Source organism: Octopus sinensis, linkage group LG21 (assembly GCF_006345805.1).
Source record: "Octopus sinensis linkage group LG21, ASM634580v1, whole genome shotgun sequence".
In the NCBI taxonomy this organism is placed as follows: Eukaryota; Metazoa; Mollusca; class Cephalopoda; order Octopoda; family Octopodidae; genus Octopus; species Octopus sinensis.
The window spans coordinates 16,336,069-16,363,568 of NC_043017.1; the positions used below are offsets into that span (position 1 = coordinate 16,336,069).

Below are 27,500 nucleotides of genomic sequence, written 5' to 3' on the forward strand. Positions count from 1 at the left end.
AGATCGTGTACTGGAACGAAAACAATTGCAGCTTGGAAGGTGTTTATAAGCTATTTAAGAAACACAGAAAAACCGTTAGATTCACTTCAACATTTAAATTCAATTTGCTAAAATATTTTCATCGCTTTGCGACCGCGACCTGTTCACTGACAAAATTTAGTTCATGTACATAAAAGCGGCGAAAATATTTTGGCAAATTAAATTTAAATGTTGAAGTGAATTTAGCGGTTTTTGTGTGTTTCTTAAATGGCTTATAAACACCTTCCAGGCTGCAGTTGTTTATCTTTATATATATAAAACTGAGAATGTGTGTGTGTGTGTGTCTGTCTGTCTATTTGTCTGTGTGTTTCCCTAAAACTTGAGAACTAGGCAACTAATTTCATTCAAATTTTACACATGCCTTACTTAGGGTCCGGGGAGTGTCATCGGCAAAAAAAATGTTCAAATTCTTGCCTAGAGCGAGCCCATAGCAATATCATATCTTCTCCACTATTTCAGTATGACGTGTAAAAGTGAAACAAAAATATTTCTCTTTGTCAGATGCTTTCACTTTAACAATAAAAATAAAATAACAATTGAATATATATAGTAAGTAATAATTAAAATCAAACTAAAGTATAATATAACCGTAACATACAAAAGTAAAAATAGCAATTGTATAAAATTGCATCAATGATTTGAACTTGAATAAGTGGTTTCAAAGAATGGGAATAAATTAAAATAAAATTAGTGTGCAGAAATGGAATAGTCCAGATGGATAATAAAAAATTAAATTAAAGAAAAGACTATTGTCTATAAAGTATACAATGTAGAGAAAAAAGCTAACAATTCCACTCTGTTATATATTTTGAGTATTGTTATCACTAGCGATATCAAGATATAACTTTGTATTTTGCATTTTATGTGTAGATGTATATATATAGATGTACTTGTAATATGTACACATATATATACACATATATACATGCACTAGCACTATGACCCGGCAACGACGGGTCTTTAATGCTAGTGTATCTATATATTAATAAAAATGGTAAGACAACAAAAGAATGAAAGAGACCTCGATATTATGTAAATAGAGGAATTTATCTGTAAATGTAATACGTGACAATTATTCGGAGTTTTATCATGGCTACCGAATAATTGTCACGTATTACATTTACAGGTAAATTCGTCTATTTACATATATCGAGGTTCTTCTTCCATTCTTTTGTTGTCTTACTATTTTCAGCAATATATATATATATTATATATATATATATATATATATATATATATATATATACGAAATTTAAAAAATGTTTATTTACTTTACCGGTTTCACTCTTTGGAAAAAGATTGACAAAAGTAACATGTAGAAGTTTGGTGTGCGTAATTATTGGTTGTTGCAAAGCTACATTACATATATACAGTCTTTGGTAACAGGGACATGTTAAGGACATAAAAAGTTCAACAAGTTCTTAAAATATTGGGCACAAAAGATTACTACATAAATAATCGTTCTCAAGGACATACTTAAGATAGTTTCCAGAAGGAATTGATATTGGTATTGTATCTGTATATTCAAACATGCACAGAATATTGGTTGACACAGAGTACTATAATCCATATAAAAATACATTCTTTGGTGACAAGAGTATGTTGAGAATAAAAAAAAGTTTAACAAGCTCATTGAATAATGGGCCACAAAGATTACAACAAATATATTATACATCTCAAGGTAATTTCCAGGAGGAATTATTAAAAAAGTTCAGTATACACGTACAGAATATTATGAGTTCAAAAAGATTTACATTATAATAGTGGTGAAGCTAAAACTGACCTGTCTTTTTTTGTCTCTCCTTCAAGCATCAACGATTTTGTTGAACTCTTTTATGTCCTTAACATGTCCCTGTTACCAAAGACTGTATATATGTAATGTAGCAATTTGCAACAACCAATAATTAACGCAACCAAACTTCTACATGTTACTTTTGACAATCTTTTTCCAAAGAGTGAAATCAGTAAAGTAAATAAAGATCTTTTAAATTGCATTTTCAAACCTTCTTTCGTATATAATTCCACTCGTGCGGTACCCCACAACTCCACTGTTATATTATATATATATATATATATATATATATATATATATATATATATATATATATACAAATATAGAAAAAATAGAGATAGACGGATAAATAGAAATAGAAATATATCTAAATCAATCATCAACCATCAGATAATACCCAATCAATATTTTATTAAACCATTACTCAATAGAAATGATATTATACTAATATAGTACAAATATAACAAGACATAGAAATAGAAATAGAAATAGAAATACATTTACATTGTAGCTGACAGCTGTTTGGCCGTGAAGACAGGTATGTCCCATTTAACCTATTAGCCATATAAAGCAGGTATAAATGAGACATTAACAAGAATATCTCACGGCCTCTTCAGAGAATTTAATGCAAGTATGAAAAAAATTACATATAAATATAAATATGTGTGCATACACACTCTATTCTTACATATATATATATACACAATAATACATATAAACAATATAGATCAATATATCAACAAACACAATAATGTTCCATATTGAACTCCACAGTTCCATAACCAACATCAATAAACCACAACATGTACACTCACATTCCAAGCAGGCATATATATTGAACAGTCCAATATATTTAAATGTGTCATTACACAAAAAGTCAATAAAATTAATATTAATATTAATAACACCACGACTGTACCATCCAATGCAAGCGGACATCCACATATATACGCAATCAGTCGAATTCCTCTGCCCGCATGGTATTGATTTTCATAGATGGATTCGATTGGCCTATAGTTTTAAATTTGAATTACAATGGAAATTTTACGGTTAGTTAGCTAGGAAACATACACACGCGCACGCACATCCACAAATCATGCGCACATACATACATAGTTATATGTATACACACACACCCACACACATACACACAGACATACCCACATACACAACCAAATCATAAATAAACACATATATAAATAATATAAGAGGTACCATCGCAACTATATACATGCAAAACAGAGGAACTCAACCGATTGCACATACATGCATGCAGACATCCACCCGTCCCAGACGGCACCATGGCCGTGGTATTAACTAAGTATTTACAAACAGATCCACTCACATATGTCCATAAATCCATAAATGCAAACATACATATAATTATATCCAGATAGAGAGTGTAATTTGTCATAAGGTACATAATTCATGTGATACCGTATTTTTCGTAAACATAATATTTTAGAACTAAAGATTCCCGCAACTTTACCGCTATGTTTTATTCAAACATTCGCTAAATTATAAAGTATAGAATACCCATATATATATATATATATATATATATATATATATATATATATATATATATAATATATATATATATTATATATATATATATATATATATAAACAACTGCAGCGTGAAAAAACACACAAAAACCGTTAGATTCACTTCAACATTTAAATTAATTTGCCAAAATATTTTCGTCGCTTTTATGTACATGCTAGAATCACGAGACAAGGTCACACCCTTAGACACTATCATTTCCACAACAACAACATACAGACCACATGCTGTTTGAACCAATGTCCCATCAAGCCTAGCCGGCCAACGGACAGTACCAGGCTATGTTTTCAAACGAATGTCATATATGAAATGACCTGTATTTGCGGGGATAAATATATTGGATCGACCAAACGACGGCTCCATGTCAGAGTGAAAGGACATATTTACAAGGCCACAACTCCAAGCGCTGTATTCCAACAGCACCGACATTGCGATGGAGAATCTTCCAACTGGATATTGGCCAGGGGAACAGATACGGTCAACCACCAAATAAAGATGGCTCATTTCATCACTAAGAAGGCGACCAGCCTCAACCGCCGGAACGAACTTGACAGTTGGAAATTCATTTACCGTCTCCAGAACCTCTGACCAACGCCAGCAGTAACAACCATGTAAAATGTCAAGTCTGAAGAAGGATTATCGATCCGAAAGCGCTCACTTAACCCACTCACCCTAGAACTAGTAACAAGACGACACGCCAACAGTAGGTCCCATCTATCTATCTATCTATCTATCTATCTATCTATCTATCTATCTATCTATCTATCTATCTATCTATCTATCTATCTATCTATCTATCTATCTATCAGTCGCCATGATAGATCAGTAGCCACCACACACATTTTTTTCTCTCCTTGTTTTTTTTCTGCGTCCCTTTCTGTAGAAGAGCGTAGGCTCGAAACGTAAAAGACTTTTTCAATTCCTGAGCGTTATACTAATACATCTGTTTGTTTTGTACACCACCTGTCTTCGTCTATTGTGTTTTTCGTGAACTCCTCCTATCTATCTATCTATCTATCTATCTATCTATCTATCTATCTATCTATCTATCTATCTATCTATCTATCTGTCTGTCTGTCTGTCTGTCTGTCTGTCTGTCTGTCTGTCTGTCTATCTATCTCTCTCTCTCTCTCTCTCTCTCTCGTCGCTTCTATACGTATTGACTCTCGAGCCACTACTGCGGAAGCTGGCAACTCTGAGGGTCATCCCGCGAGAACTGGGATGCGGGACGAGCGTGTCTGCATACGCGGACGACGTCACCGTCATAGTGTCTAGCCACAAGCACATCGAGCAGGTCGGCGAGACACTGAAAAACTACGAAGCGGTGACAGGAGCGAAAATCAACCGGGAAAAGTCAGTGGGCTTGCGACTAGGCACCTGGAGAAGCAAGCCCATGCCGTCCACCAGCGCCTCCGTCGTGGGACGCTGGACCGACGGTCCGGTCGAGTTGCTCGGGGTCTGGTTCGGTCCGGACCTCCAAGTGGAGAAGAACTGGAACGAGATAACGAGTAGGGTGGTCACTCTCGCCCGGCAATGGGCCGAGAGGAAACTGTCCCTAAAAGGTCGGGCGGAGGTGGCGAACACGTACATCACGTCCGTCATCTACTACCGCCTGACCGTCGTGCCTTGTCCCGACCCTACCATCACCAAACTAGAACGCATTCTCTTCCGCTTCTTGTGGAAAGGATGCGTCCCGATGGTCAGGCGATCCATTTGCTGTCAACACCCGTTAAAAGGAGGACTGGGCATGCCGTGGTTGATGATGCGCAGACACGCGCTGAGACTGCGACATCTCAGGCTCTATGTAGACGACGGTGAACAGGTGTGGTCGCCGTTTGTGGGGCACGCTTTCCCGCAGCTCGTCTCTATGACCGAATTGCAGTCGTGGATCAAAAAGAGGCCGAGGAAGGGCGAATGGCACCGCGAGTGTCGCATTGCTCTCAAGCAACTCTGCCGTCCCGGGTCGACCTTGAGTGACTTCAACACAACCAAAGCATTCTATAGGGGATTAGTGGAGGGGAGGTACGACGACGATCTTGGGGCAAACCTGGGCGTCGACGAGGAATACCTGACCCGCCTGTTTCAAACGACTTTCGGCGCGGGACCTATGGATAACTTCCAGAGATCCCTGGCCTGGCGGTACTACCGTGAAGCGCTGCCCGTTCGGGATAAGCTTTATAGGCATGGCTCGAGAAACACGGGGCAGAGCGACGAAACCGCTCTGCACGCAATCGTGCAGTGTCCAACAATCTCCGACCTGTGGGCTTATGTCGAACGACTGCTGTCACGTGTGGGACGTGTCGGTTTATCAGCCGAGTCTATCGTTAATATTGTCACGCCTCCTTCCTTCAAACGGGAAGGAAGAGCTATTTTTATCATACTTGTGGCTATGGCGAAAGAATGTATCTGGTGGACGCGCCTGAAAGGATTAGAGACAAACACTTTCCTCTCTGGTCAATCTCTCATCAACTTCTTCAAGTACCACTTGAAAAGGAAAGTGAGAGTAGAGAGGCAAGTTTTGTCTAGCGAATGTTTTAAAAAAAGATGGGTGAATGTAGCAAGGATGGCACGTATGAATGATGAAGCCACCTTGAGCTTAGTCTTATGAACCCAGAAATTGAAAACAGAGGGTTACCCACTTGCAAACAAATGTGGTAACATATAACAATATTGACTGAGGTTACCGTGATCTTTTTCGTAGGCTTTTCTTCCCACGGATAAACCTCATCTGCTTCCCCCCTTTACACCGTACATCATGACACTGTGATACACGATCCCTATTGATCGTTTTTTTTGTTTTTCTTCCTCTTCCCCTTTTTTCTTCTTTTTTCCTTTTTCTTTTCTTTTGTTTCTTTTTTCTCTCCTTTATTTTCTTTTTTTTTCTTTTTTCCCTTTCACGATCCCTTTGGATCGAAAACCTACGCCACTTTTTTTTTGTTTCTCTCGTTTTTTGGTTTTTTTTTCATCCCCCAAAAGAAAAGCTCTACCTTGTAATTTGTCCCATCTGTGTGCAGCCCTGTGTGGCCAATAAAGAAACTTATCTATCTATCTATCTATCTATCTATCTATCTATCTATCTATCTATCTATCTATCTATCTATCTATCTATCTATCTATCAGTCGCCATGATAGATCAGTAGCCACCACACACATTTTTTTCTCTCCTTGTTTTTTTTCTGTGTGCCTTTCTGTAGAAGAGCGTAGGCTCGAAACGTAAAAGACTTTTTCAATTCCTGAGCGTTATACTAATACATCTGTTTGTTTTGTACAGCACCTGTCTTCGTCTATTGTGTTTTTCGTGAATTCCCCCTATCTATCTATCTATCTTTTTTCCTCTCCCCATTTCTTCCCCCCCCTTTTTTTAAAAAAATCCTCCCCTTTTTTGTCCTCTTTCTTTCCTTTTACGATCCCTTTTGATCGAAAACCAATCCCCCTTTTTTTTTACCCCCAAAAGAAAAGCTCTACCTTGTAATTTGTTCTGTCTGTGCAGCCCTGTGTGGCTAATAAAGAAACATATCTATCTATCTATCTATCTATCTATCTATCTATCTATCTATCTATCTATCTATCCATCCATCCATCCATCCATCCATCCATCCATCCATCCATCCATCTATCTATCTATCTATCTATCTATCTATCTATCTATCTATCTATCTATCTATCTATCTATCTATCTATCTATCTGTCTATCTACCGCTGTACCTTTCTAAACTTTTATACTTTTGAAACTTTTGAAACGTTTGAAACTTTTAAACCTTTGAACTTTGGAAATGAAAAAAAAAAAACAAGTCTTTCTAATTTTCTCAAACGAGGATTTCCAAAGGCTTCCCCATTGCTCACTATTCATATATTTTTTATTTTATTTATATTTTAATATATTTTAAAAACTTTTTAATATCTTTTTCTCATTTTCCTTTCTTCATTTTCCAGTTTTCTATTTTGTCAATTCTCCACGGTTTTTCTCTCCATTCTTCTACTCCACCATCTTTCACCCTTTGCGCTCGGTTTCCCCTTCGATAAACCCCAAGTACAACCTCCTCCTTCTACCCGTTCTTTCTCTCCTCCTAGCTCCACTTCACTTCTATTAGCATAACACCCCACTCTCACCATCCTACTACGGCATCACCCTGTTACATCTCTCCGTACTAGACCACGACCACCTTGCCCGAGATTCGCCAACATCTTTTATAAACCTTATTGCCTGAAACATGAAGATAGTCAAGTAAAACACCATTAAACTTTTGTCTCATAATTGTTTCTAATTTAAACCCAAGGCCAACAGGTTTGAAGTGGTGAATAACATCGACTGACCGCAGGATTTGGGACGGCAGCAGTGGGGAGGGTCAGTTGTGAAAATATTGCCACTTAACAGCATGACATAATAGAGCACCCTCTCTTCGACCTCTCACCGCTAGGGTTCTCTCTCACACATTCTCTCTCTGTGTCTCTGTCTGTCTGTCTGTCTGTCTGTCTGTCTCTGTCTCTGTCTCTGTCTCTCTGTCTCTCTCTCTCTCTCTACTCACCATATAGCTTTTCGTTTCCGGTCTCTTATTTTTCTTTAATTCTTTTTACAGCATTTTCCCCAGCGATGGGCATTAAATGGAACGATGCCTGTGTCATTGTTTTTTATGTATAAATGGTTGAATTTTTGTGTTAACTTTTGATACACGTACGTCATTGATAATAAATTATATATTATATAGGGTAATTATTTTCACTGCTCATTTTCTGAACGACGATAATTCAACGAGGAATTACCAGCATTATACAGTTTTTCAGTTAACTTTTTAAATTATGAAGTAACATCTCCTCTAACACCTAATCTGCAATAACCATCAGTTGTTATTGCGGATCATTGAAGTCCGGTCGTCGTTTGTTTTCGTTTCATTCGTCTTTAAATAAGAAAGAGATGTGTTTAGTTTTTTTTTAATGTCGCAACAGGGCTTATTTTAAATAGAAAATACCGATGCCCAAAGCTATAAGGATAAGTACAAAAGCATAACCGACAGCGAAATAATTCTGCATTTATACATAAAGTCTTGTGAGAATTTCTGTACATTGTACATGACTCAGAGTTTAAAAATGAGTCCAAAATTGAAACAAGTTTTGGCGTGATCTATTCAATGCCAGGTATTTCACTCATCGCACGCAGCTGCTGCATCGGGAAAAAAAGGAAGAAAGATAAAAAGGCGATCGATATAGATCGTAACAAAATATAATAATGTAATCTGTATCAGCTGCTTCTGTCTATCGACTGTTTTAAGGACTTACAATAAACCAGATAGGAAAAAAACCTTACAGAATGCTCCGACTGGAAAAGTGCTGTCATTACAGGTAAGCAAAAGACAGATATTTCAAATCCCATTCAGTTTTTGCTTTCAATGGTGTGGTAAGTGGCGAAAGGGCAACGCTCACGTAACTTTTCATGGGTTTCAATTTTATAGGAGAAAGTTGTCATTAGATTGTTGACATGGAGGAATATTTGCAACTGAGTGGACTTCCTTGAAGATACCTCAGTGCCAGTTTGCGTTTGATTGTGTGACGGATAAAGCCTGCCGCCCCATCACATGTGTTCCAGTGTCAGCAGTTTATTGTGTGTAGTATGGAATGGTTTGCGTGAACTTTAAGAGTTGCAGCTGGATAGAGTATTATGTATCCCATAAGTCATTGAATCTCGATGTTACACAGGGGTGTGTCGTGTAGTTTCGTTGAATGGTGGGCTGTACGTAACAGTGATATAGTTTGGATTGTATGTAGTATTGTGAACCCTCGTGTGGCCAACATGTTTTTGAACCTATGCTTTCATTGTTTTTAGTACTATTTTATTTTCATGGTCCACATCCTCTTTAGTTGAAATTGAAAACACGTGCATTTGGATAGTTTATTCGCTTTTTTTCTGTTGAAGATGTAATTTATAACTGGAATGACTATCATAACCAAATATCAAATTACTACTATTAAATTAAAACTTAATATTATCCTGACTTTTCTGTCATATTCTTTCTTGATTTTGTGTCATGATTGTTTGCAGTATTTCATCGGTTTCCCCCTCCTCTTATTTGCACGCCTGTTTCTTGTTTAATTCTCTGATTTCGATGCCCTACTATAATAATTTTAGTTTGAGTTAAGTTGCCTCTTATTATGAAACCTTTGGCTCGGTTCTCTAATCCCAGCTCCTTCTTGCCCTTTGCAAATATCTTCAGGTCATCCATAAAGAAGAGATGGCTTGTCCACAGGGTTGGTACTCGGCAAAATAGTAAATGGAATATTGATTCTCCTTGCAAGATTCCGTTTCTTATTCGTCTGGTACTCGTATTGATTGTCCCCTTGTAGGGATATTGAAGTATCCCATCGTAGCATGACATGGTTGATGTATTTCGTTAATGTCGGTGCTGTATGGGTCTGTACAGTATTCTGCTTTGGTTTTGTCATTTCTCTTGTATTGAGAGTGCTCTATATAATGTGTGCACGATGCCTCGTAAGGCCATTTTATATTCGCTGTGCATATTTATAAGTCCTGAGGTTTAGGTTATGTAATTCCACTTCCTTTATCATTTTTTGTCATATTCTGATGGAGATTGTTTCTGTTTTTATCACTTTATCTCTATAATTTTATGATCTTTATATTTGGATGAAGTTTCCTCAATTTCTCCATACAGTATCACGTATCTATTATCAAATCGCGACTTTGATTATGAGGCATTTCCCCTGCTCTTCTTAATCACGATATGTGCTCGATTATCCTTCATCGTCCTGCCTCTGCTTTTAAAAAAAAAAAGACTCCGCCGGTTACGACGACGAGGGTCCTAGCTGATACGATCAACGGAACAGCTTGCTCGTGAAATTAACGTGCAAATGGCTGAGCATTCCACAGACACGTGTACCCTTAACGTAGTTCTCGGGGATAATCAGCGTGACACAGAGAGTGACAAGGCTGACCCTTTGAAATACAAGTACAACTCATTTTTGCCAGCTGAGTGGACTGGAGCAACGTGAAGTAAAGTGTCTTGCTCAAGGAGCCTCTGCTTATTGGCATATCAAAACATTTAGTCGCTTTCTCGTTCTCGGAGACGTTTTTTGGTGTATGCTAAATGTAATCATTATTTTCTTTTCTGCCTACCCATGAAACTCCATTTAGCGTCCTATTGAAATCATTATAACTATTTTCTGTTGGTATTTCATAATGTTGACGTAGCTTCCACAGCCTGTGAATCCTAACTCAGTAACTCTGTGAATGCGCTTTTTTTTTTGCTAACACCGAGCAGCCAAAAACAATTTGGTTGATTTTCATTAATTTTCATATCTTCTGCAATCACTTAATGTATTTTATTTTATCAGACGCTTTAGGCAGTCTCCAGACGGGAGGTTTTGACATTGCGCCGCAATCAAGTATCCCTCACTCACAACTTTATCTTCTGTACTTTTCAGTCAGTGTTGCAATTTTTCGTTGTCTATTTCTGTCCTGTTCAATATTTTCAGATATTGGCTGTATATGAATTTTCTTGCCATCATTAATTTCATCATGGATTTTAGCCGTTTCAGAATTTCCGTTGTTGTAAATCTATGATTTCAGCTTCTGTTTCGTATTTTTCAGCTTTTTTTTTTTCATTTTTGTTTTGTATTTCCTACCTATTTGTGTAATTCTACAATGTAAATTATTTACAAGTTTTATGGTTGCACAAGCTCTTACCCGTTATTTTCGTGTCTTTCTATATCAGTTTCAATGAATGTGTTCTAAATGCTGTCATTATTTTTCTTGTTCTAGGGCGGCGAGCTGGCAGAAACGTTAGCACGCCGGGCGAAATGTGTAGCCGTATTTCGCCTGCCGTTACGTTCTGAGTTCAAATTCCGCCGAGGTCGACTTTGCCTTTCATCCTTTCGGGGTCGATTAAATAAGTACCAGTTACGCACTGGGGTCGATATAATCGACTTAATCCGTTTGTTTGTCCTTGTTTGTCCTCTCTGTGTTTAGCCCCTTGTGGGTGGTAAGGAAATAGGTATTTCGTCTGCCGTTACGTTCTGAGTTCAAATTCCACCGAGGTCGACTTTGCCTTTCATCCTTTCGGGGTCGATTAAATAAGTACCAGTTACGCTCTGGGGTCGACGTAATCGCCTATCCCCCTTCCCCTTAAAATTTTCAAGGCCTTGTGTCTAGAGTAGAAATAATTATTTTTCTTGTTCCTTCTAGTATTAATTGTTCATTTAGCATTCAACTGTAAATGATATATTACTAACTATTACTGCCTATAATATATTACTAACTATTACTGCCTATGATATATTACTAACTATTACTGCCTATAATATATTACTAACTATTACTGCCTATGATATATTACTAACTATTACTGCCTATAATATATTACTAACTATTACTGCCTATGATATATTACTAACTATTACTGCCTATAATATATTACTAACTATTACTGCCTATAATATATTACTAACTATTACTGCCTATAATATATTACTAACTATTACTGCCTATGATATAGCTGCCTATAATGATCTAATAGATTTTTAATATTCCATAATTTTTCCCTTTCATTTGTGTGTGATGTACACCATCTTCTATAGTGATTCATAGATATTTATATGTCTGTGAAAGGTAAAATTCTCATATTTCACTTCCTTTATCTAGATTGATGTTAAGTTTTGTTTCAGTTTTTCTCTTAAATCCTTGGACTGTCGGTAGAAGTGTTACTAGTCGTTTATACTTTACAGCACATACAAATTAACGCAGAAAGCGCTGGGATTTGCACTTACATAGCATGGACTGTTGAGCACATTTTATGAAAACAAGACTACCACGCATACATAATAGCTACGGATCCCAGTACGTCAGTGCTTTTCAAACTTTTTGCTGGAGCGGAACCCCAAGGAAACACTCCACTGGCTCGAGGAACCCCTGTGCAATAATTTAATAGTCTTACGCACACATATCTGCACAAGAGAATTAAAAATTACTGCCGATTTTAGCAGTTTTGTAACTTCTTGCGGAACCCCTGGACTGTACTGGCGGAACCCTGGTTGAAAACCCCTGCAGTACGTAACTATTAGGCATTTGTTACTCATGAGGCTAAAATGGTTAGATAACTTCAGAGAAATTTTAGTGTTAATGTTTAAAGTTAACATAGTAAAATTAATTAGAGTCTCTACCTCAGTTAATGGAAATAAGGAAAACATACGGAATAGAAAACAAACCGCATTTTTCAGATGATAGTTGATGCTGAAATACAATGGTTTGAACTTAAATGAATTGTACGTTGTTGATTTCTGATTGCATGTATCCGTGTCGATTCTTCATTAGCCTCATTTAAAGCAATGTTATTTTATTTATTTATTTTTTTACTTGCAGATTTCTCTTAAACAATTTGTCGTGTCGGTGCCTCCTTCGTCGTTACATATTTTTCTGCATTCTGTTTTGCGGTTTATTGTTGTTGATATATAACTTCCGATGGCAAGGCACTCAAGGGTTTTCTCAGATGACTTCTCTGATGGTGAAGTCAAATTTTACAGCAATCGGACTTCTAGTAAGCACCAAATTTTGCCATATTCCAGATATAGACCCGTTTGAATCATCAGTGAAAACGTACTTTAGTGTTAGCTTCTGGAAACCGTGTGCCGAACCTCATTCTCTTACTTATCAAAATGGTTCAATCTTAAGATTAAACCATTCGTTAATAAAGTACAAGCACGGAGGAAACTTCAATTGTTGTAAAGTCGTTCCTATTCGTAGACTGGATAAAGATGATCACTCGTTTGAATATCTTCCTGCAGATACACTCTTTAATAATGACATAAAAATAAAAGACGAATTTATTAAAGTTCAATGCTATGGGCTAAAAAATGACTTGATCTATACAAATTTTCATGCTTTTATTCATAAAAAAACCATCAAGCCCAAAGAAAATGTTCTGACCACAAGAATTGAAACAATGTTAACAAAAATTAACAAAAACTCTAAAAAAACAACTGTCTCTAGTTTAAAGACTACTCTGAAGGCAACACCGACCACTTCGGTTGTAAAGAACCCCGTTAATATTCTTCTAGTTGGTATTGATTCCATGTCACGCTTAAATTTTTTGCGACAAATGCAAATGACACATCGTTATATATTAAAATTGGGTGCCATTGGCATGCTGGGCTACAATAAAGTTGCGGATAATACATTTGTGAACTTGATCCCTTTACTTACAGGTAAGTATCTAGAAGAGCTTCCATGGAACGAAACTCTGAGTGGATTACCATTAAATAAATACAATTTCCTGTGGAAGCGATATAAGAATCATGGATTTACTACTTTGTTTGCTGAGGACGACCCTCCTATAGGGACGTTTAATTATCTAAAATTTGGTTTCAAACAACAACCTACAGACCATTATTATAGACCATTTGCTCTCGCAATGGAGGAGGAGAAATCCGTCTGGACAAAAGACTGCGTTCGAGATCGAACAGAAACAGGTATAATTCTCCAATATATTTACGACTTTGCGAGAGTCTACAAGGACTCCCCATATTTTAGTTTATCTTTTATTGGGCGTCTCACCCACGACGACATCAACAAAGCTGGTCGCTGTGACGCTGAATATTATAAGTTTTTCAAGACGTTAAATGATGAACAGCTTCTTAATAACACCCTTGTTGTGTTTTTTTCTGATCACGGCATCCGATTCGGATCATTCCGCAAAACATACGTAGGTCGACTCGAAGAGAGATTGCCTTTCATGTTTATCATCCCACCTCCTTTCTTCAAACATCGCTACCCAAACCTTTTGAATAACATAAAAATCAATTCTCGCCGTCTCACAACACCATTTGACATTCATGAAACGTTGGTAGATGCCCTCCATATAGAGAAAGCCAATTTGAAATATTCTACAGTGCAAAGATATTCTCCCGAAAAAATGAAAAGCATTAGTTTGTTCTCTCGAGTTCCGGAGGAAAGGTCTTGTAAACGTGCAACTATTTTATCTCATTGGTGTGCCTGTCATCAGACTACAGCAGTGACCACTAGTGACGATACAGTTATTTATATTGCTGAGCAACTAGTAAAGATGATTAACAATTTAACATCAGAATATAGAAACGTATGCTCGAAAGTTCGGTTGAGTGAAATATCAGAAGCTTCGATGATCAAAGCCAACGATGAGATGATGCGTTTCCAATATAGTCATCATGATGTTATTGACAGATATGTAGCCTACGGTGACTTAGCAGAACAAAGTTATATCGATTATCAGATCACTATTTCCACATTGCCAGGCAAAGGGCTGTTCGACGCGACTGTCCGTTATCAAATCAAAGATAAATCATGTACACTTGTTGGTGGCATTAGTCGGACCAATAAATACGGCAGCCATGGAAATTGTATTGCGATACCTAAATTACAACCTTTCTGCTATTGTCACAAAAGCAATTAATCTAAAGTGAAGAAAGAAGTATACAAACGCAGAATGCAACAGTTACAGCGTCAAAAGAATACATTTTACTCTCGTGTGTAGTGATGCTTAATTAGAAAAACAAAGATACTGCAACAATATATTTATTACAAATTATTAAGAATACCTTCATATAAAAACTTAGATTTTAAAACATTTAAAAATGTTTTAAAAGAAATCGACGCTAAGACATAAAACACAACTACAGTTATAAAATACCTTACTAAAGTAACTAATCCAAATATGCCAACCAATCAACAAATTACTTTGATAAACTACCAAATGCAATCTTAACATAGACATGCATTGAATGGTCCGCGGGTTGGATTGCATCGTAAAGCGCTACATGGCTGTAAAATAATTTAAAACTTAAAATTCAAAAATAAATAGTTATTCAACTTGGTACCACTGACCAATCAAGGAAAATGAGGTACAAAAGAAAAAGCCAAAATAACTCCTAAGATCAATTGAATACCTTTTTTTAAACGAGGATAAGTATTCTCTTTAAAAGAAACGGAAGGAAATTTCGATTTGCTCATGGTCATGTTCCTCGGCACCAAAATTTGTGAAGCAATTGGTCTATTCTCACTTAGTGAGTTTAAGGTAATAATGTGATCCGTTTAGAGTTGATGGACTATAATTAGGAAGAGCACGATCAGATGTACAGTCGAAGAAGTTTTTGAAACATTCAATAAATTCAGATATTAGAAAGTAATACTTAATTTTGCTCAAAATCACAAATTCTTCTGGAAACTGAATAGTGCTTCATCATTTGTAACCCTCATTGGGTATCTCTCCTTCCATTTTAAGAAATCACTTCCTGATACATCAAATTTCCTTTGTTCAGCCAAAGCATTTATTAAGAATGAGTTTCAAGTCTAAACGTAATGCGTTTTCACAATACATACAGTTTATTCAATTGTAAATCTAATTCTAGATTTTTATAACCAAAGACGTGTATACGCGGATGAATACTTTGTATACTGAGTTGATGTTGCCCAAGTAAATACCTTGTTCTACTTCACAGAACACATAACAGATCATTCAAAAATCATTTGACAAAACACATTTCCTCTCTCTTTCACTTTATACTGACTTCAAACAAAATGTACAAAAATAAAAATAAAATTAAAATTTTTTCGTAACAGCTGAGCTGCGCGCATGCGCCTTCGAGTTAAAACGAAAGATTACCAAAATGGCTAGGCTATTGCCAAAATTTCTAAATGACATTTTAATTATTTTTATTTTTATGATAAAATTGCATTAATACAGATGACGTAATTAAGCTAATTGCAAATTAGCGGTGTCACTAATAATGTTTTCCTTACGTCAATAATGCTGGTGACGTATATTAAAAGTCCCTTATAGAATTATATTCATTAAAAATGTACAGAAAAAAGTATCACCGCCAAATTTGAAAAACAAACACTCATCTTTTTTCTTTTAAAACTTCATTGCATGAGATTGATGCCTTGAAATTCCTCGAATTGAGCTCCATCTTTTAAGCTTAATTAAAAAATAGTTTGTTTTTAAAATAAAAAAGTTAATTATTCTTGAATCCAATTTTTTGCCTTATATATTTTTTTCAGGATATTTTACCTCACAAATTTTTTGATACATGGGATCAAAACTATGAAATTCGTTTCCATCCTTTTATCACTGAAGCTAAGATAAATATATTTTGTTTTTAAAATAAAAAAAAAAGTTATATAAATCTAAACTTGATGTAAACTTATTTCTACCGGACCAAATCTCAACTTTTTTTAATGCCAAAATGTATTTAGGGACCACTCCTCTTCAAAAATGTTAATAGTTTTCAATTTGGTTAAGAACTGAATTAGCGACAAAGCTCTGAAGATGCTGCGTGTGAGTAAATTGCGGCCTTAAGAATATTATTCAACTACTACCGCAGCTGAATGATATATAAATAATCATTTTAAATTTGGATATACACCTGGTAGCATATTGTTTAAAGCACGTTCACTGTATTCGGCTACCTGATTTCATCAGTAGTAGGGGCATAAGTTCCACTGGAATTCCTTCATATCCGCCAAGTTTATACGTAGGAAAGAAAGAGAAAATAGAATTCACGAAATTCTTTATTAATGACTACGATCGTTTCGACCGTTTCTAATTCAGGCTCTCCCCCTATTTGTCACCAGTTATAGGCATATAATGAGATACATTCTAATCAAAATAAGCGAAACGGAGATTAAAGAGTGAGGTACTTTTGGCAAGTCACCTGACGAGGCACGTCTGCACCGAATGACACACCTGCAAGAAACCGATGTACGATGTGTCGAAACGATCGCAGTGATTGATAAAGTATCTTGTGAATTCCATTTTTCTTTCTTTCATATGTTATATATATATATACCACAGGCTTCTTTCAGTTTCCGTCTATCAAATCCCATCACAAGGCTTTGATCGGTCCGAGGTTATCGTAGAAGACGCTTGCCCAAGGTGCCACGCAGTGGGACTACATATGTTTCATAGCGGGCGAAACCTCGGAAATGGTGAATATCCAAGCGAGGTATACATCACGCGCTTGGATAGGTTACTCTTCAAACCAAGGATATCTTGATTAAAGGCAAGTTTACAATGTTGCAAGGAGGTACATGTTAACACATAGAAGATTCAATCAGAATGTGTAAAGAGCACAGGAGGAGTGGAGAATATAAATGTGGAGGTTCCGCTCGCTATGAAACATATGTAGGCCATTCTTTTCTTTGTATTGTCTATCTGGATGCTTTGTTGTCCCATTATGTATCACCCAACTGTCCGATGTTTTGCGTCCTGGTCCCTATATATATATATATATATATATATATATATATATATATATATATATATAATATATATATATATATATATATATATGATATATATATATATATATATTAATAATAATTATATAATAAATATATATATATATAATATATATATATATATAATATTATATATATATATATATATATATCATATATAATATAATAAGCCGATAATATATAATTAAATATAATATTGATAATATATATAATGAATTATATATATTATATATATAATATATGAAATATTTCTAATATATATATATACTATCATTAGATATAAATATTTAAATATATATATATAATATATATATATATATATATATAATAATTTAATTAATATTATATATCTATTAATATATAATAATATATATATATATATATATATATATATTATATAATATATATATAATATATTATATATATTATATAATATATATAATATTATATATATGATATTAATATATAATATATATATTATATTATATAATATATATATTAATATATATATATATATATAATATATATATATATATATATATATATATAATATAATATATATTTATTTTTATTTATTTTTTCATCTAGTTTCAGCTCACAAGCTGTGGCCATGCTGGGGCACCGCCATTTGGTGTTGCTACATGATTTTACTTCACGAATGCTTTTTAGCAATTGACATTTGGTGCATGAGAGAGTTTGATGCAGCTGCCCTCATCTGGGACACCTGACAGGAAGAGGTCCAGCTTTGTTTTGAAGACACCTACATCCACCCCATACAGGTCTCTCAGGTCCTTCGGGAGGATATTGGAGCTGTGGACCTCTGAAGCCCAGGCTATTGCAGTATATTGTCCTACATCTTGATGGCAAATTTGGAGTCCTTGGCATTATGCAGTGACGCCCGGTTCTAGAATTTGTGTAACTCTCGATGCCAAAGTCTGGGACAAGTCCTTCCATCCTGATGAGGGGGAGTGTCTGTCTCATTAAGAATATGAAATTTATATCATATTATCGGACACGTCTCCGAAACGGCCCGTCGATGGAACATTATCTTTGTGTATTAGTATGTCTTGTTAATGTGTAATTTCAAATTTTCCACCGGACTCTGTGTATTAACTTGTGAATCTTTTTTACCTTCTTTCTTATCGTGTGAATTAATAATTATTGTGTGAATTATGAATTCAATAAGTCTTATATTATGTTGATGTTTTACATTTTGCCTGTGTATTTATATATATGAGAGTTTTTGAATGTTTTTAAATACCTACGAGTCTTATCTTATACCATATCGACGTTTTATACATATTTTTATATCTATTGGTATATCTATTTATGCATTTATATTTATAGTGCCAACATATTTTTTTTAATATTTAAAAAATATTTTTTAAAATATATATATATATATATATATATATATGTATATATATATATACAATTATACATATATATATATATATATATATATATATATATATATATATATATATATATATATATATATATATATACATACACAACATGAGGGTTTAGTTCACAGGTGATCTAACGACGAGGTACGCTGGGTAAGTGCTGTGACGGATTACCAGGGCTCCAAGGTCATAGCCGTGACAGGAGTTATGGAACCATTGTAGATTTCCGATATATCGGATATATAATTATTAAAGAGGACAACAAACACTAATGCAAGGCAAACATCTCAAGTCATTTGAGTTTCTATTATTGGAAACATTTAAAGTCTTACAGCTGCTTCTGGGATATTCTAAAGTATGGGATATTCTGATGACATTTTCCCAATAATAGTAATTTATATATGACTTGAGATGTTTGTCTTGCCTTAGCGTTTGTCGTTTCTCTTAATTATATAAGTATATATATATATATATATAATATATATATATATCTATATTATATATAGTATGTATATATGTAATATATATGTATATATATATGTATATATATAATGATATATATGTATATATATGTATATATATGTATATATATGTATATGTATATATATATTATATATATATATATATATAGATAATGTCTGTGTGTGGGTATATATATATATGTATATATATGTATATATATGTATATATATGTATATGTATATATAATATATACATACATATATATATATATATGTGTGGTGTATATATATATGTATATATATATGTATCATATAATATGTATATATATGCCTATTATATGTAGATTTTATATATGTGTGTGTAATATATATGTATATATATGCATATGTATATATATATGTATGTATATGTATATATATATGTATATATATGTATTTGTATATATATATATGTATATATATGTATATATATGTATATATATATGTATATATATATGTGTGTATATATATATGCATATATATGTATATATATATATATGTATATATGTATATATGTATATGTTATATATATATATATATATATATACTTCAACTCAACATCCAGGAACTCAGACATCTCAAATTAAAGAAAAATTTACGACCAAATGCCTTACCATACATCTCCACACACAACCCTTTCAACAATGAAGCCTTCGGCACCATCCTTCAAAACATACCCTTGCTACAAAAAGACCACAGAATGAACTTAATCCTCCAAACACACACGATCATAAAAAGCAAGAGACAGCCCAAATCTATGAAAAGTCTCCTAACACAAGCCCGAATACGCTCATCAACGCAGAAGCCGACAGTAAAAAAATGTGGAAGACCCAATTGCGGGATATGCGATTATCTAATTGAGGGATCAGAGTTCTCCTTCAAACAGGGACAACGGTTCACAGTGAAAAGCAACTTCACATGGCTTCGGGAGAACTGATATACACACTAACTGCTCGGTGTTCAAGAAGCAATACATAGGCCAAACAAAAATAGTTTACGTAAAAGAATGGCCCTGCATAGATCCCAGATAAAAATTCCCCAAAACAGAAAAAATAGCATTCAGCCAACACATAGATATTTGCGCCAACAACAAAAATCCAAGCTTCAGGATCCCCCCCTTACCAATTCAGGGACGATACAACTCGAGCCAACGAATAAGTAAAGAAACTCTCTTTATTACAAATACAGGCCCCTTCTGAACGCATCTACGACAAACGATATATCCTCCTCAGCTTTAGAATAACACAAATACATACGCAAATATTACATTCCTATGAATCCATTAAAAATTAGCACCAATAACAGCTATAACCCACAACGTGCCAACTTAAGTAATCAACATCCCAATACTTCCACGTATCATATTCTCCCTTCCTTCTTCTCCTCCTTCTTCTTCTTCTCTTCTTTCTTCTTCTTCTTCTTCTTCTTCTTATTCGTCTTCTTCTTACTCTTCTTCTCTTCTTTCTTCTTCTTCTTCTCTTTTCTCTTCCCCCCCCTCTTCTTCCTAACTTTATCACTAAGCTTTTAGTATAACACCTACGCAAATTCTATACAAACCTTTCAATAGAAATATTTTCATGAATTGAACAGCAGGAACTGCTAGCAACAACTGACCAACGACAATCAAGGCAATCCCAAATCTCCCTCCCCATCTCCCGCTCCTCCTCCTTCTTCTTCCCTACCAAGAATTTCACATGGACCTTGAACCGACAAGAGTAAACAAGAGATACAGAGAAACTTCTCTTTTAATCTTCTAAATTGAATTATTTAATTGTTACAGTTGAAAAAGTCTCAATGACTTTTTTATAAAATTAATTTAGCATTTTCTATCTTGACTTTATATATATATTATATATATATATATATATATATCTATATATATATATATATATATATATATTTTTTTTTTTTGTTTTTTTTTTTTTTTTTTGTTTTTTCCAGTTTTCAGCTCTTGAGCTGTGGCCAGGCTGGGCACCCCATTGTGGTGAAAAGAGTACAGCAGGGATCACCACCCCCGCCGGAGCCTCGAGAGCTTTTTTAGGTTTTTGCTCAATAAACACACACAACGCCCGGTCTGAGAAATCGAAAACCGCGATCCTGCGACCGCGAGTCCGCTGCCCTAACCAACTGGGCATATATGCATATAATAATTATATGTATATACAATATAGACTATATTATATGTAGATATATATATATTATATATATAGATGTATAGTGTATATATGTATTATATATGAATGTGTATATATGTATATTATATGTGTATATATGTAGTATCTGTAAATATATGAACATAGATATATTATGTATATAGTAGTATATGTATTTATATGTATATATATTAGTGTATAAGTATATATCTATATGTATGTATATTATATATGTATATATAGTATGTATATATATATATGGTAGTAATATATGATGATATATATATATATATATATATGTAAATATGTATATATATATATGTATATATATGTATGTATAAGATAGTATATATGTATATATACATGTATATATGTAGTATATATGAATAGTATATAATGTATCTTATATGGCTTATAATGTATAGATATGTATGTATATATTATATATGTATATATATAATATATAGTTATATATGATGAGATATATATATATATGTATATATGTATGATTATAGTATATATATATGCTATATAGATATAATATGTATATATGTAGTTGTATATATCATATATGTATATATATGTATATTGTATATATATATATATATATAGATTATATATATATATATGTATATAATGTATATATTATAAATATATATATATGTATATATGATTAGATATATATATATGTGTGTGTGTGGTGTTTCCTTACAGATAATCTAGATCCCCACAATTCCCAACTAGACTATTGCACAGACTGTTAAAGATGGTTATAATAAAATAGAAGCTATAGAACCCTCACTGGCTGAAACGTTATGAATAAGCGCTGTCGATGTCAACCATGTTGGTTGCGTAATCAAGCCGTGACGGCTAAGCCGCACTCTGATCATTTAAGTGTTTTCGTATTATATATATATATATATATATATATATATTATATATATATATATATATGAAATTAGTAATGCATTACGAAAAGTTATTGCTTCCAGTAAAGAAATAGCCCGCGAGGGAAATTATACATAGAAGTAAATTATTACGTTCGCTATTTCCAGTAAATATCGGTACTTCGTTGTGCCATTATTTACTTCTAGGATATATATATATATATATATATATATATATAGTTATCCATATATATATAGTTAGTGGAGGCCACTCGCTAATATATGTATATATGTATATATATGTATATAGTATATATATATATATGTATATATATGTATTATATATATATATGTGTATATATATATGTATATATATATGTATATATGTATATATATATGTATTATATGTATATATACACACATATATATATAATATATATATGTGTGTGTATATATGTATATATATATATATGTATATATATATATATAACACGCCTCGATGTCAACTATACTGGTGCGCTCACAAAGCTGTGACCGTTAAACAGCACGTTGCTTCGTTAAAAAGTTCTTATGAATATCAACTATGTTAGCGCACTCATCAAACCATGACGTCTAAGCTTAACGCTCATTGGTTAAAATACAGTTCGTAAGATATAGCTTGCTGGAAGAAACCGGAAAGTACTTAAAGAAAACAAAATCAAGCATTCTGCTACAAATATCAATTATGAAAGATAACTGTCGGTTAATACTGCTACTATAAAAACCTGAAGATTGCGGAAAGCATGATAGTACTTGTTTAATCATAATAAAAGTGCTTTATTAGATGTTAAGGCTCGTGCACAAATGCAAGTGGAAACGAAAACTCTTCGATGGGCCTGGGCTATTGATGGTGCTGGATGAGCGCGTACAACTTGATTCGAAGCAGGCGTGTGCGGTTTTTTTTTGGTGGCGCTTTAGTCAACTATTTGGAGCCAGTGGTGGGTTAGAGCAGGGAGCAGACCTCTTTGCTTACTCCGACTTCTCATGGAAAATGCAGAGAGCTATGAAAAGCCACAACAGCAACTGAGATACGGGATGTGATGATTAGTTCACGAGGTGCAGATTGCCCGCTTTGGAGGATTTGTCCTATTAGCTCCATGCATATATGCCTGACTTTTTCGCCAACATTTTAGTAAAAGTATACTGCAATCGACAGCAGAACGAGCGCATTCCTAGTTTTGTAAGACAGGAGATGATGGCACTGTTTAGGGAAGACAAGAACAAACAGGGTGCAATTGATAATTTCCGAACCATAACTCTACCAAATGTAGAAATTAAGATTTTGGCTAAAGTACTGGCAAAAAGGTTGGCACTTGTCGAGAGTTTTTTTTTTTGGTGGGGTGGGGAAGCACATATGTGCATAACCAAAGCCCAGTCTGTCCACGACAAAATCCATCTCTTGCGATGTATTGTAACGTTAGTAATTAGTAAAACAGTCTTTCATGAGCCTCTCATCAACTTGGGTCAATCGAAAGATCTCGATCAGGTCAACCATCGGTACCTGACGGCTTTCCTGTCTTCAAAAGCTGGGTTATTTCAATGAAGAACTGCACCTGATCGGTAGTCAAAGTAACCCCACACAGAAACCATTTGAGTAGATGCTCAGTAGTGTATGCTATGCCGATCAGATCAAAAGGGATCGAAACTTGTCTCCTTCCCTGCAAACGAAGCCCATGTTTTCTCCTAAGCATGTAAATTGTGTGAAAACCATTGTTAAATTTTGGCTTAAGTATACCGATGGTCGACCTGATCGAAAACTTTCGATTGACCCAAGTTGATGAGAGGCTCATGAAAGACTGTTACTAATTACTAACGTTACAATACATCGTATGAGATGGATTTTGTCGTAGACAGACCGGGTTTTGATTATGCACATATGTGCTACCCCCGACCAAAAAAAAAAAAAAAACTCTCGACAAGTGCCAACCTCTTTGCTAGTACTTTATTAAGACTCGTCTTAATAATACCGAAACCATCCCTAGTTGTTCCTCGTCTGAAACTAAAGATCATATATTTTCCTAAGCTTGAAAATTAGCCTTGTGAAATTCAGTCATTATGCCTTCAAACTATTTTCCCTCTTCTTTGTGAATAGTTAACAAATGCATCTTCTTTTTTTATTTCTTTCTCTAGCTAATGAGGGTAATTCAAAATAATTAAAAAGAATTTTATGTACATTACTCCATACACCGTACCTGAACGTTATTATCTAAATTCATATCTTCGATCCACTTGAGTATTTCTCGCAGCTCATTAAATTTCTAAATTACCAAAGTACTAAAAACTTTTCGTGATTTTACGTTTCAAAGATTACTTGGGCATACTAAGCTATGCATATAAACTCCTATAATATCGAAGCAAGTCTGCAGCTGTCACTTTCTTCGCAAACAAATCTCAAGTTTTTACCTGTAATCTTTTTTATTGAACTAATTCTTCATTTCTTGAAAATATAACCCTATCATTGCCGCTAACAATTACTGCTAGATTTCAAACGATTGAGAATATTTTGTGCTCTCGTGTGTCTGTGTGTGTGCGTGCGTGTTTGATTCTCCAAATGGGAGAAAAATCCTTCAGTAGATAAAGCGGAATATATTAGTTCGTTGGAAGCTGATGAGTTTCTAAGTTTTATATGTAAATCCATATTCATTATAATTATCAGCTGTAAACATCAAATAACGTCTCCAAGGTAGAATGCCAGCCACGTGTGTATCACTTGTTAAGTTACCACGTTTACAGATTACAATTCACGAGAAATGGTCAGTAATTTAGCATATGTAAATATGCTTGTTTCTCTCATTTTTTTTTTTCTGTGTTCCTTTCTGTAGAAGAGCGTAGGCTCGAAACGTAAAAGACTTTTTCTATTTCTGAGCGCTATACTAATACATCTGTTTGTTTTGCACACACACCTGTCTTCGACTTTTGTGTTTTTCGTAAACTCTCCCTATATATATATTATGTATATATATATATATATATATATATATATATAATATATATATATATATATATATATATATATAATATATAGATATATATATATATATATAGATATATATATATATAAAGTTAATCCAAACAAGAAAACAAAAAAAAGACAACAACGCAAAGAGGTGGAACAATAAAGTATTATTAGGCGCTCAGGAAAAAGGGAAGAAGGAGGGTATGACGTTTCGAGCGGAGCTCTTCGTCGGAAACATAAAGAAGAAAGATCCCGAGGTGGGAGGACAGAGGGAAAAAAACGCGAGTGGTCTTCACGAGGTAAACATACTGAAAGGCGGAAGTCGTAGACAAGAGGGGACAGGTTTTCAAAGACAGGAGAGCGGAAAAAGAAGGAAGGTAAAACACAATATATATATATATATATCTATATATATATATATATATATATATATATATATATATATATATATATAACCCTTAGGGGTTAGCCATATTGAAATGGCAAAAATACGTCACGATGTTTACCGCTACGTATATAACTCACTTGATATTTATCATTGTTTGATTTCACATTTTTCAATATCAGCGACAGTGGACCGCTGGAAAAAGTATAAGTATTTGTGAAGGAAATCTAATTCTCGGCGACAACTATGATTGTCACACGCTGACGAGAGGTCAATACCTCGAAACTCGAGTTGTGTGTATCATAAGTTGAAGACGGGAAGGATGACTTCCCTTTGCAAATACTGACAGGACACAGAAAGTGTGTCTATGGCAGCTGGAGGAGTGTGTCCTCCTGGGGCTAAAAACTACAGTAGCATCCACCCTTAGGGGTTAGCCATATTGAAATGGCAAAAATACGTCACGATATATATATATATATATATATATATATATATATATATATATATATATATATATATATATATATGTATATATAAAGATAGTTCTCATCTCGCACACTACCGTCTTAATTTAGCAAAGGCATATACAGAAAGAGATGGTCATGGGTGGATTTGTTTTTAATCATTGATATGATTAATTAGGACTCACTCGGTTAAACAATCTAAAAAAAAAAGAGAATGCGCCACTCCTTTCTTTATCAAATGTGTACCATCAATGTCTAATTTAGTTTTGAAGATGTTGAAGATTTAAACGCACACACACGAACGCATTTACAACGCATATACATACCTACACAGACGCATGTAAAATATATTTCTAATGGCAATACTCCCGCATACATACATACATACATACATACATACATACATACATACATACATACATACATACATACATACACACAGCCAGACAGCTAGACAGACAGGCAAATAGATAAAGAGATGAATAGACTGGGATGGAGTTGTAAGGCCATGTGCATAGTTATTCAACGATGCGTGAAAAGGAAATAAATATTACTTGACAATTAAAGTATTTTCCATTGACAAATGTCTAAGACCAGCGTGGACAAGTTTCAGTGTTTTATTGATGTTCACCTCTGTAAGTGCAACCCTACATTAATTCGCTGAAATATTGGGGATCGAAGACACTGAACAAAAAAATACCTACTTTGAAGCATAGATTATTAAAAAGATACTGTTGGACTTTAGCCTAACAGTATTTTCTTTGTCCTAATTTCAACAGGATAATTAATAGTTTGAACTTGTCATTGATCATATTGACAGAGAAGCAGAAAACTTCATCAACAACCTCCACCTCTGCTATTCATCATAAAATGAATAGGTCCACAGAACTATTCTCCTTTTGTTTCTCTTGGTTTAATGACGGATAATGGGATGAATGTATCGTGTCAAGATAGAATTTTATTTTATTTCGTGACGTCATTAAGTAGGCAGAATAATCATTAAGAGAATTGTAAAAAGAAATCAGAATCTAATGA

General features: G+C 34.1%; 1 protein-coding gene across 3 annotated transcripts in view; it reads left to right on the forward strand.

The window, feature by feature from the left end:
• The window catches only part of LOC115223036, a 35,760-nt gene extending 20,130 nt beyond the window's left edge, over positions 1-15,630 (forward strand). For 2 of the 3 annotated variants that reach the window (XM_029793465.2, XM_036511883.1), the window contains one exon: positions 12,762-15,630. In XM_029793465.2, the coding sequence (XP_029649325.1) occupies positions 12,762-14,826 (2,065 nt within the window). In that variant the 3' untranslated portion in view covers positions 14,827-15,630. Of the gene's footprint in view, positions 1-8,341; positions 8,735-12,761 lie in introns of all 3 variants that reach the window. The other variant, XM_029793466.2, reaches the window with a different exon arrangement.
• The last annotated feature ends 11,870 nt before the right edge of the window (positions 15,631-27,500 follow it).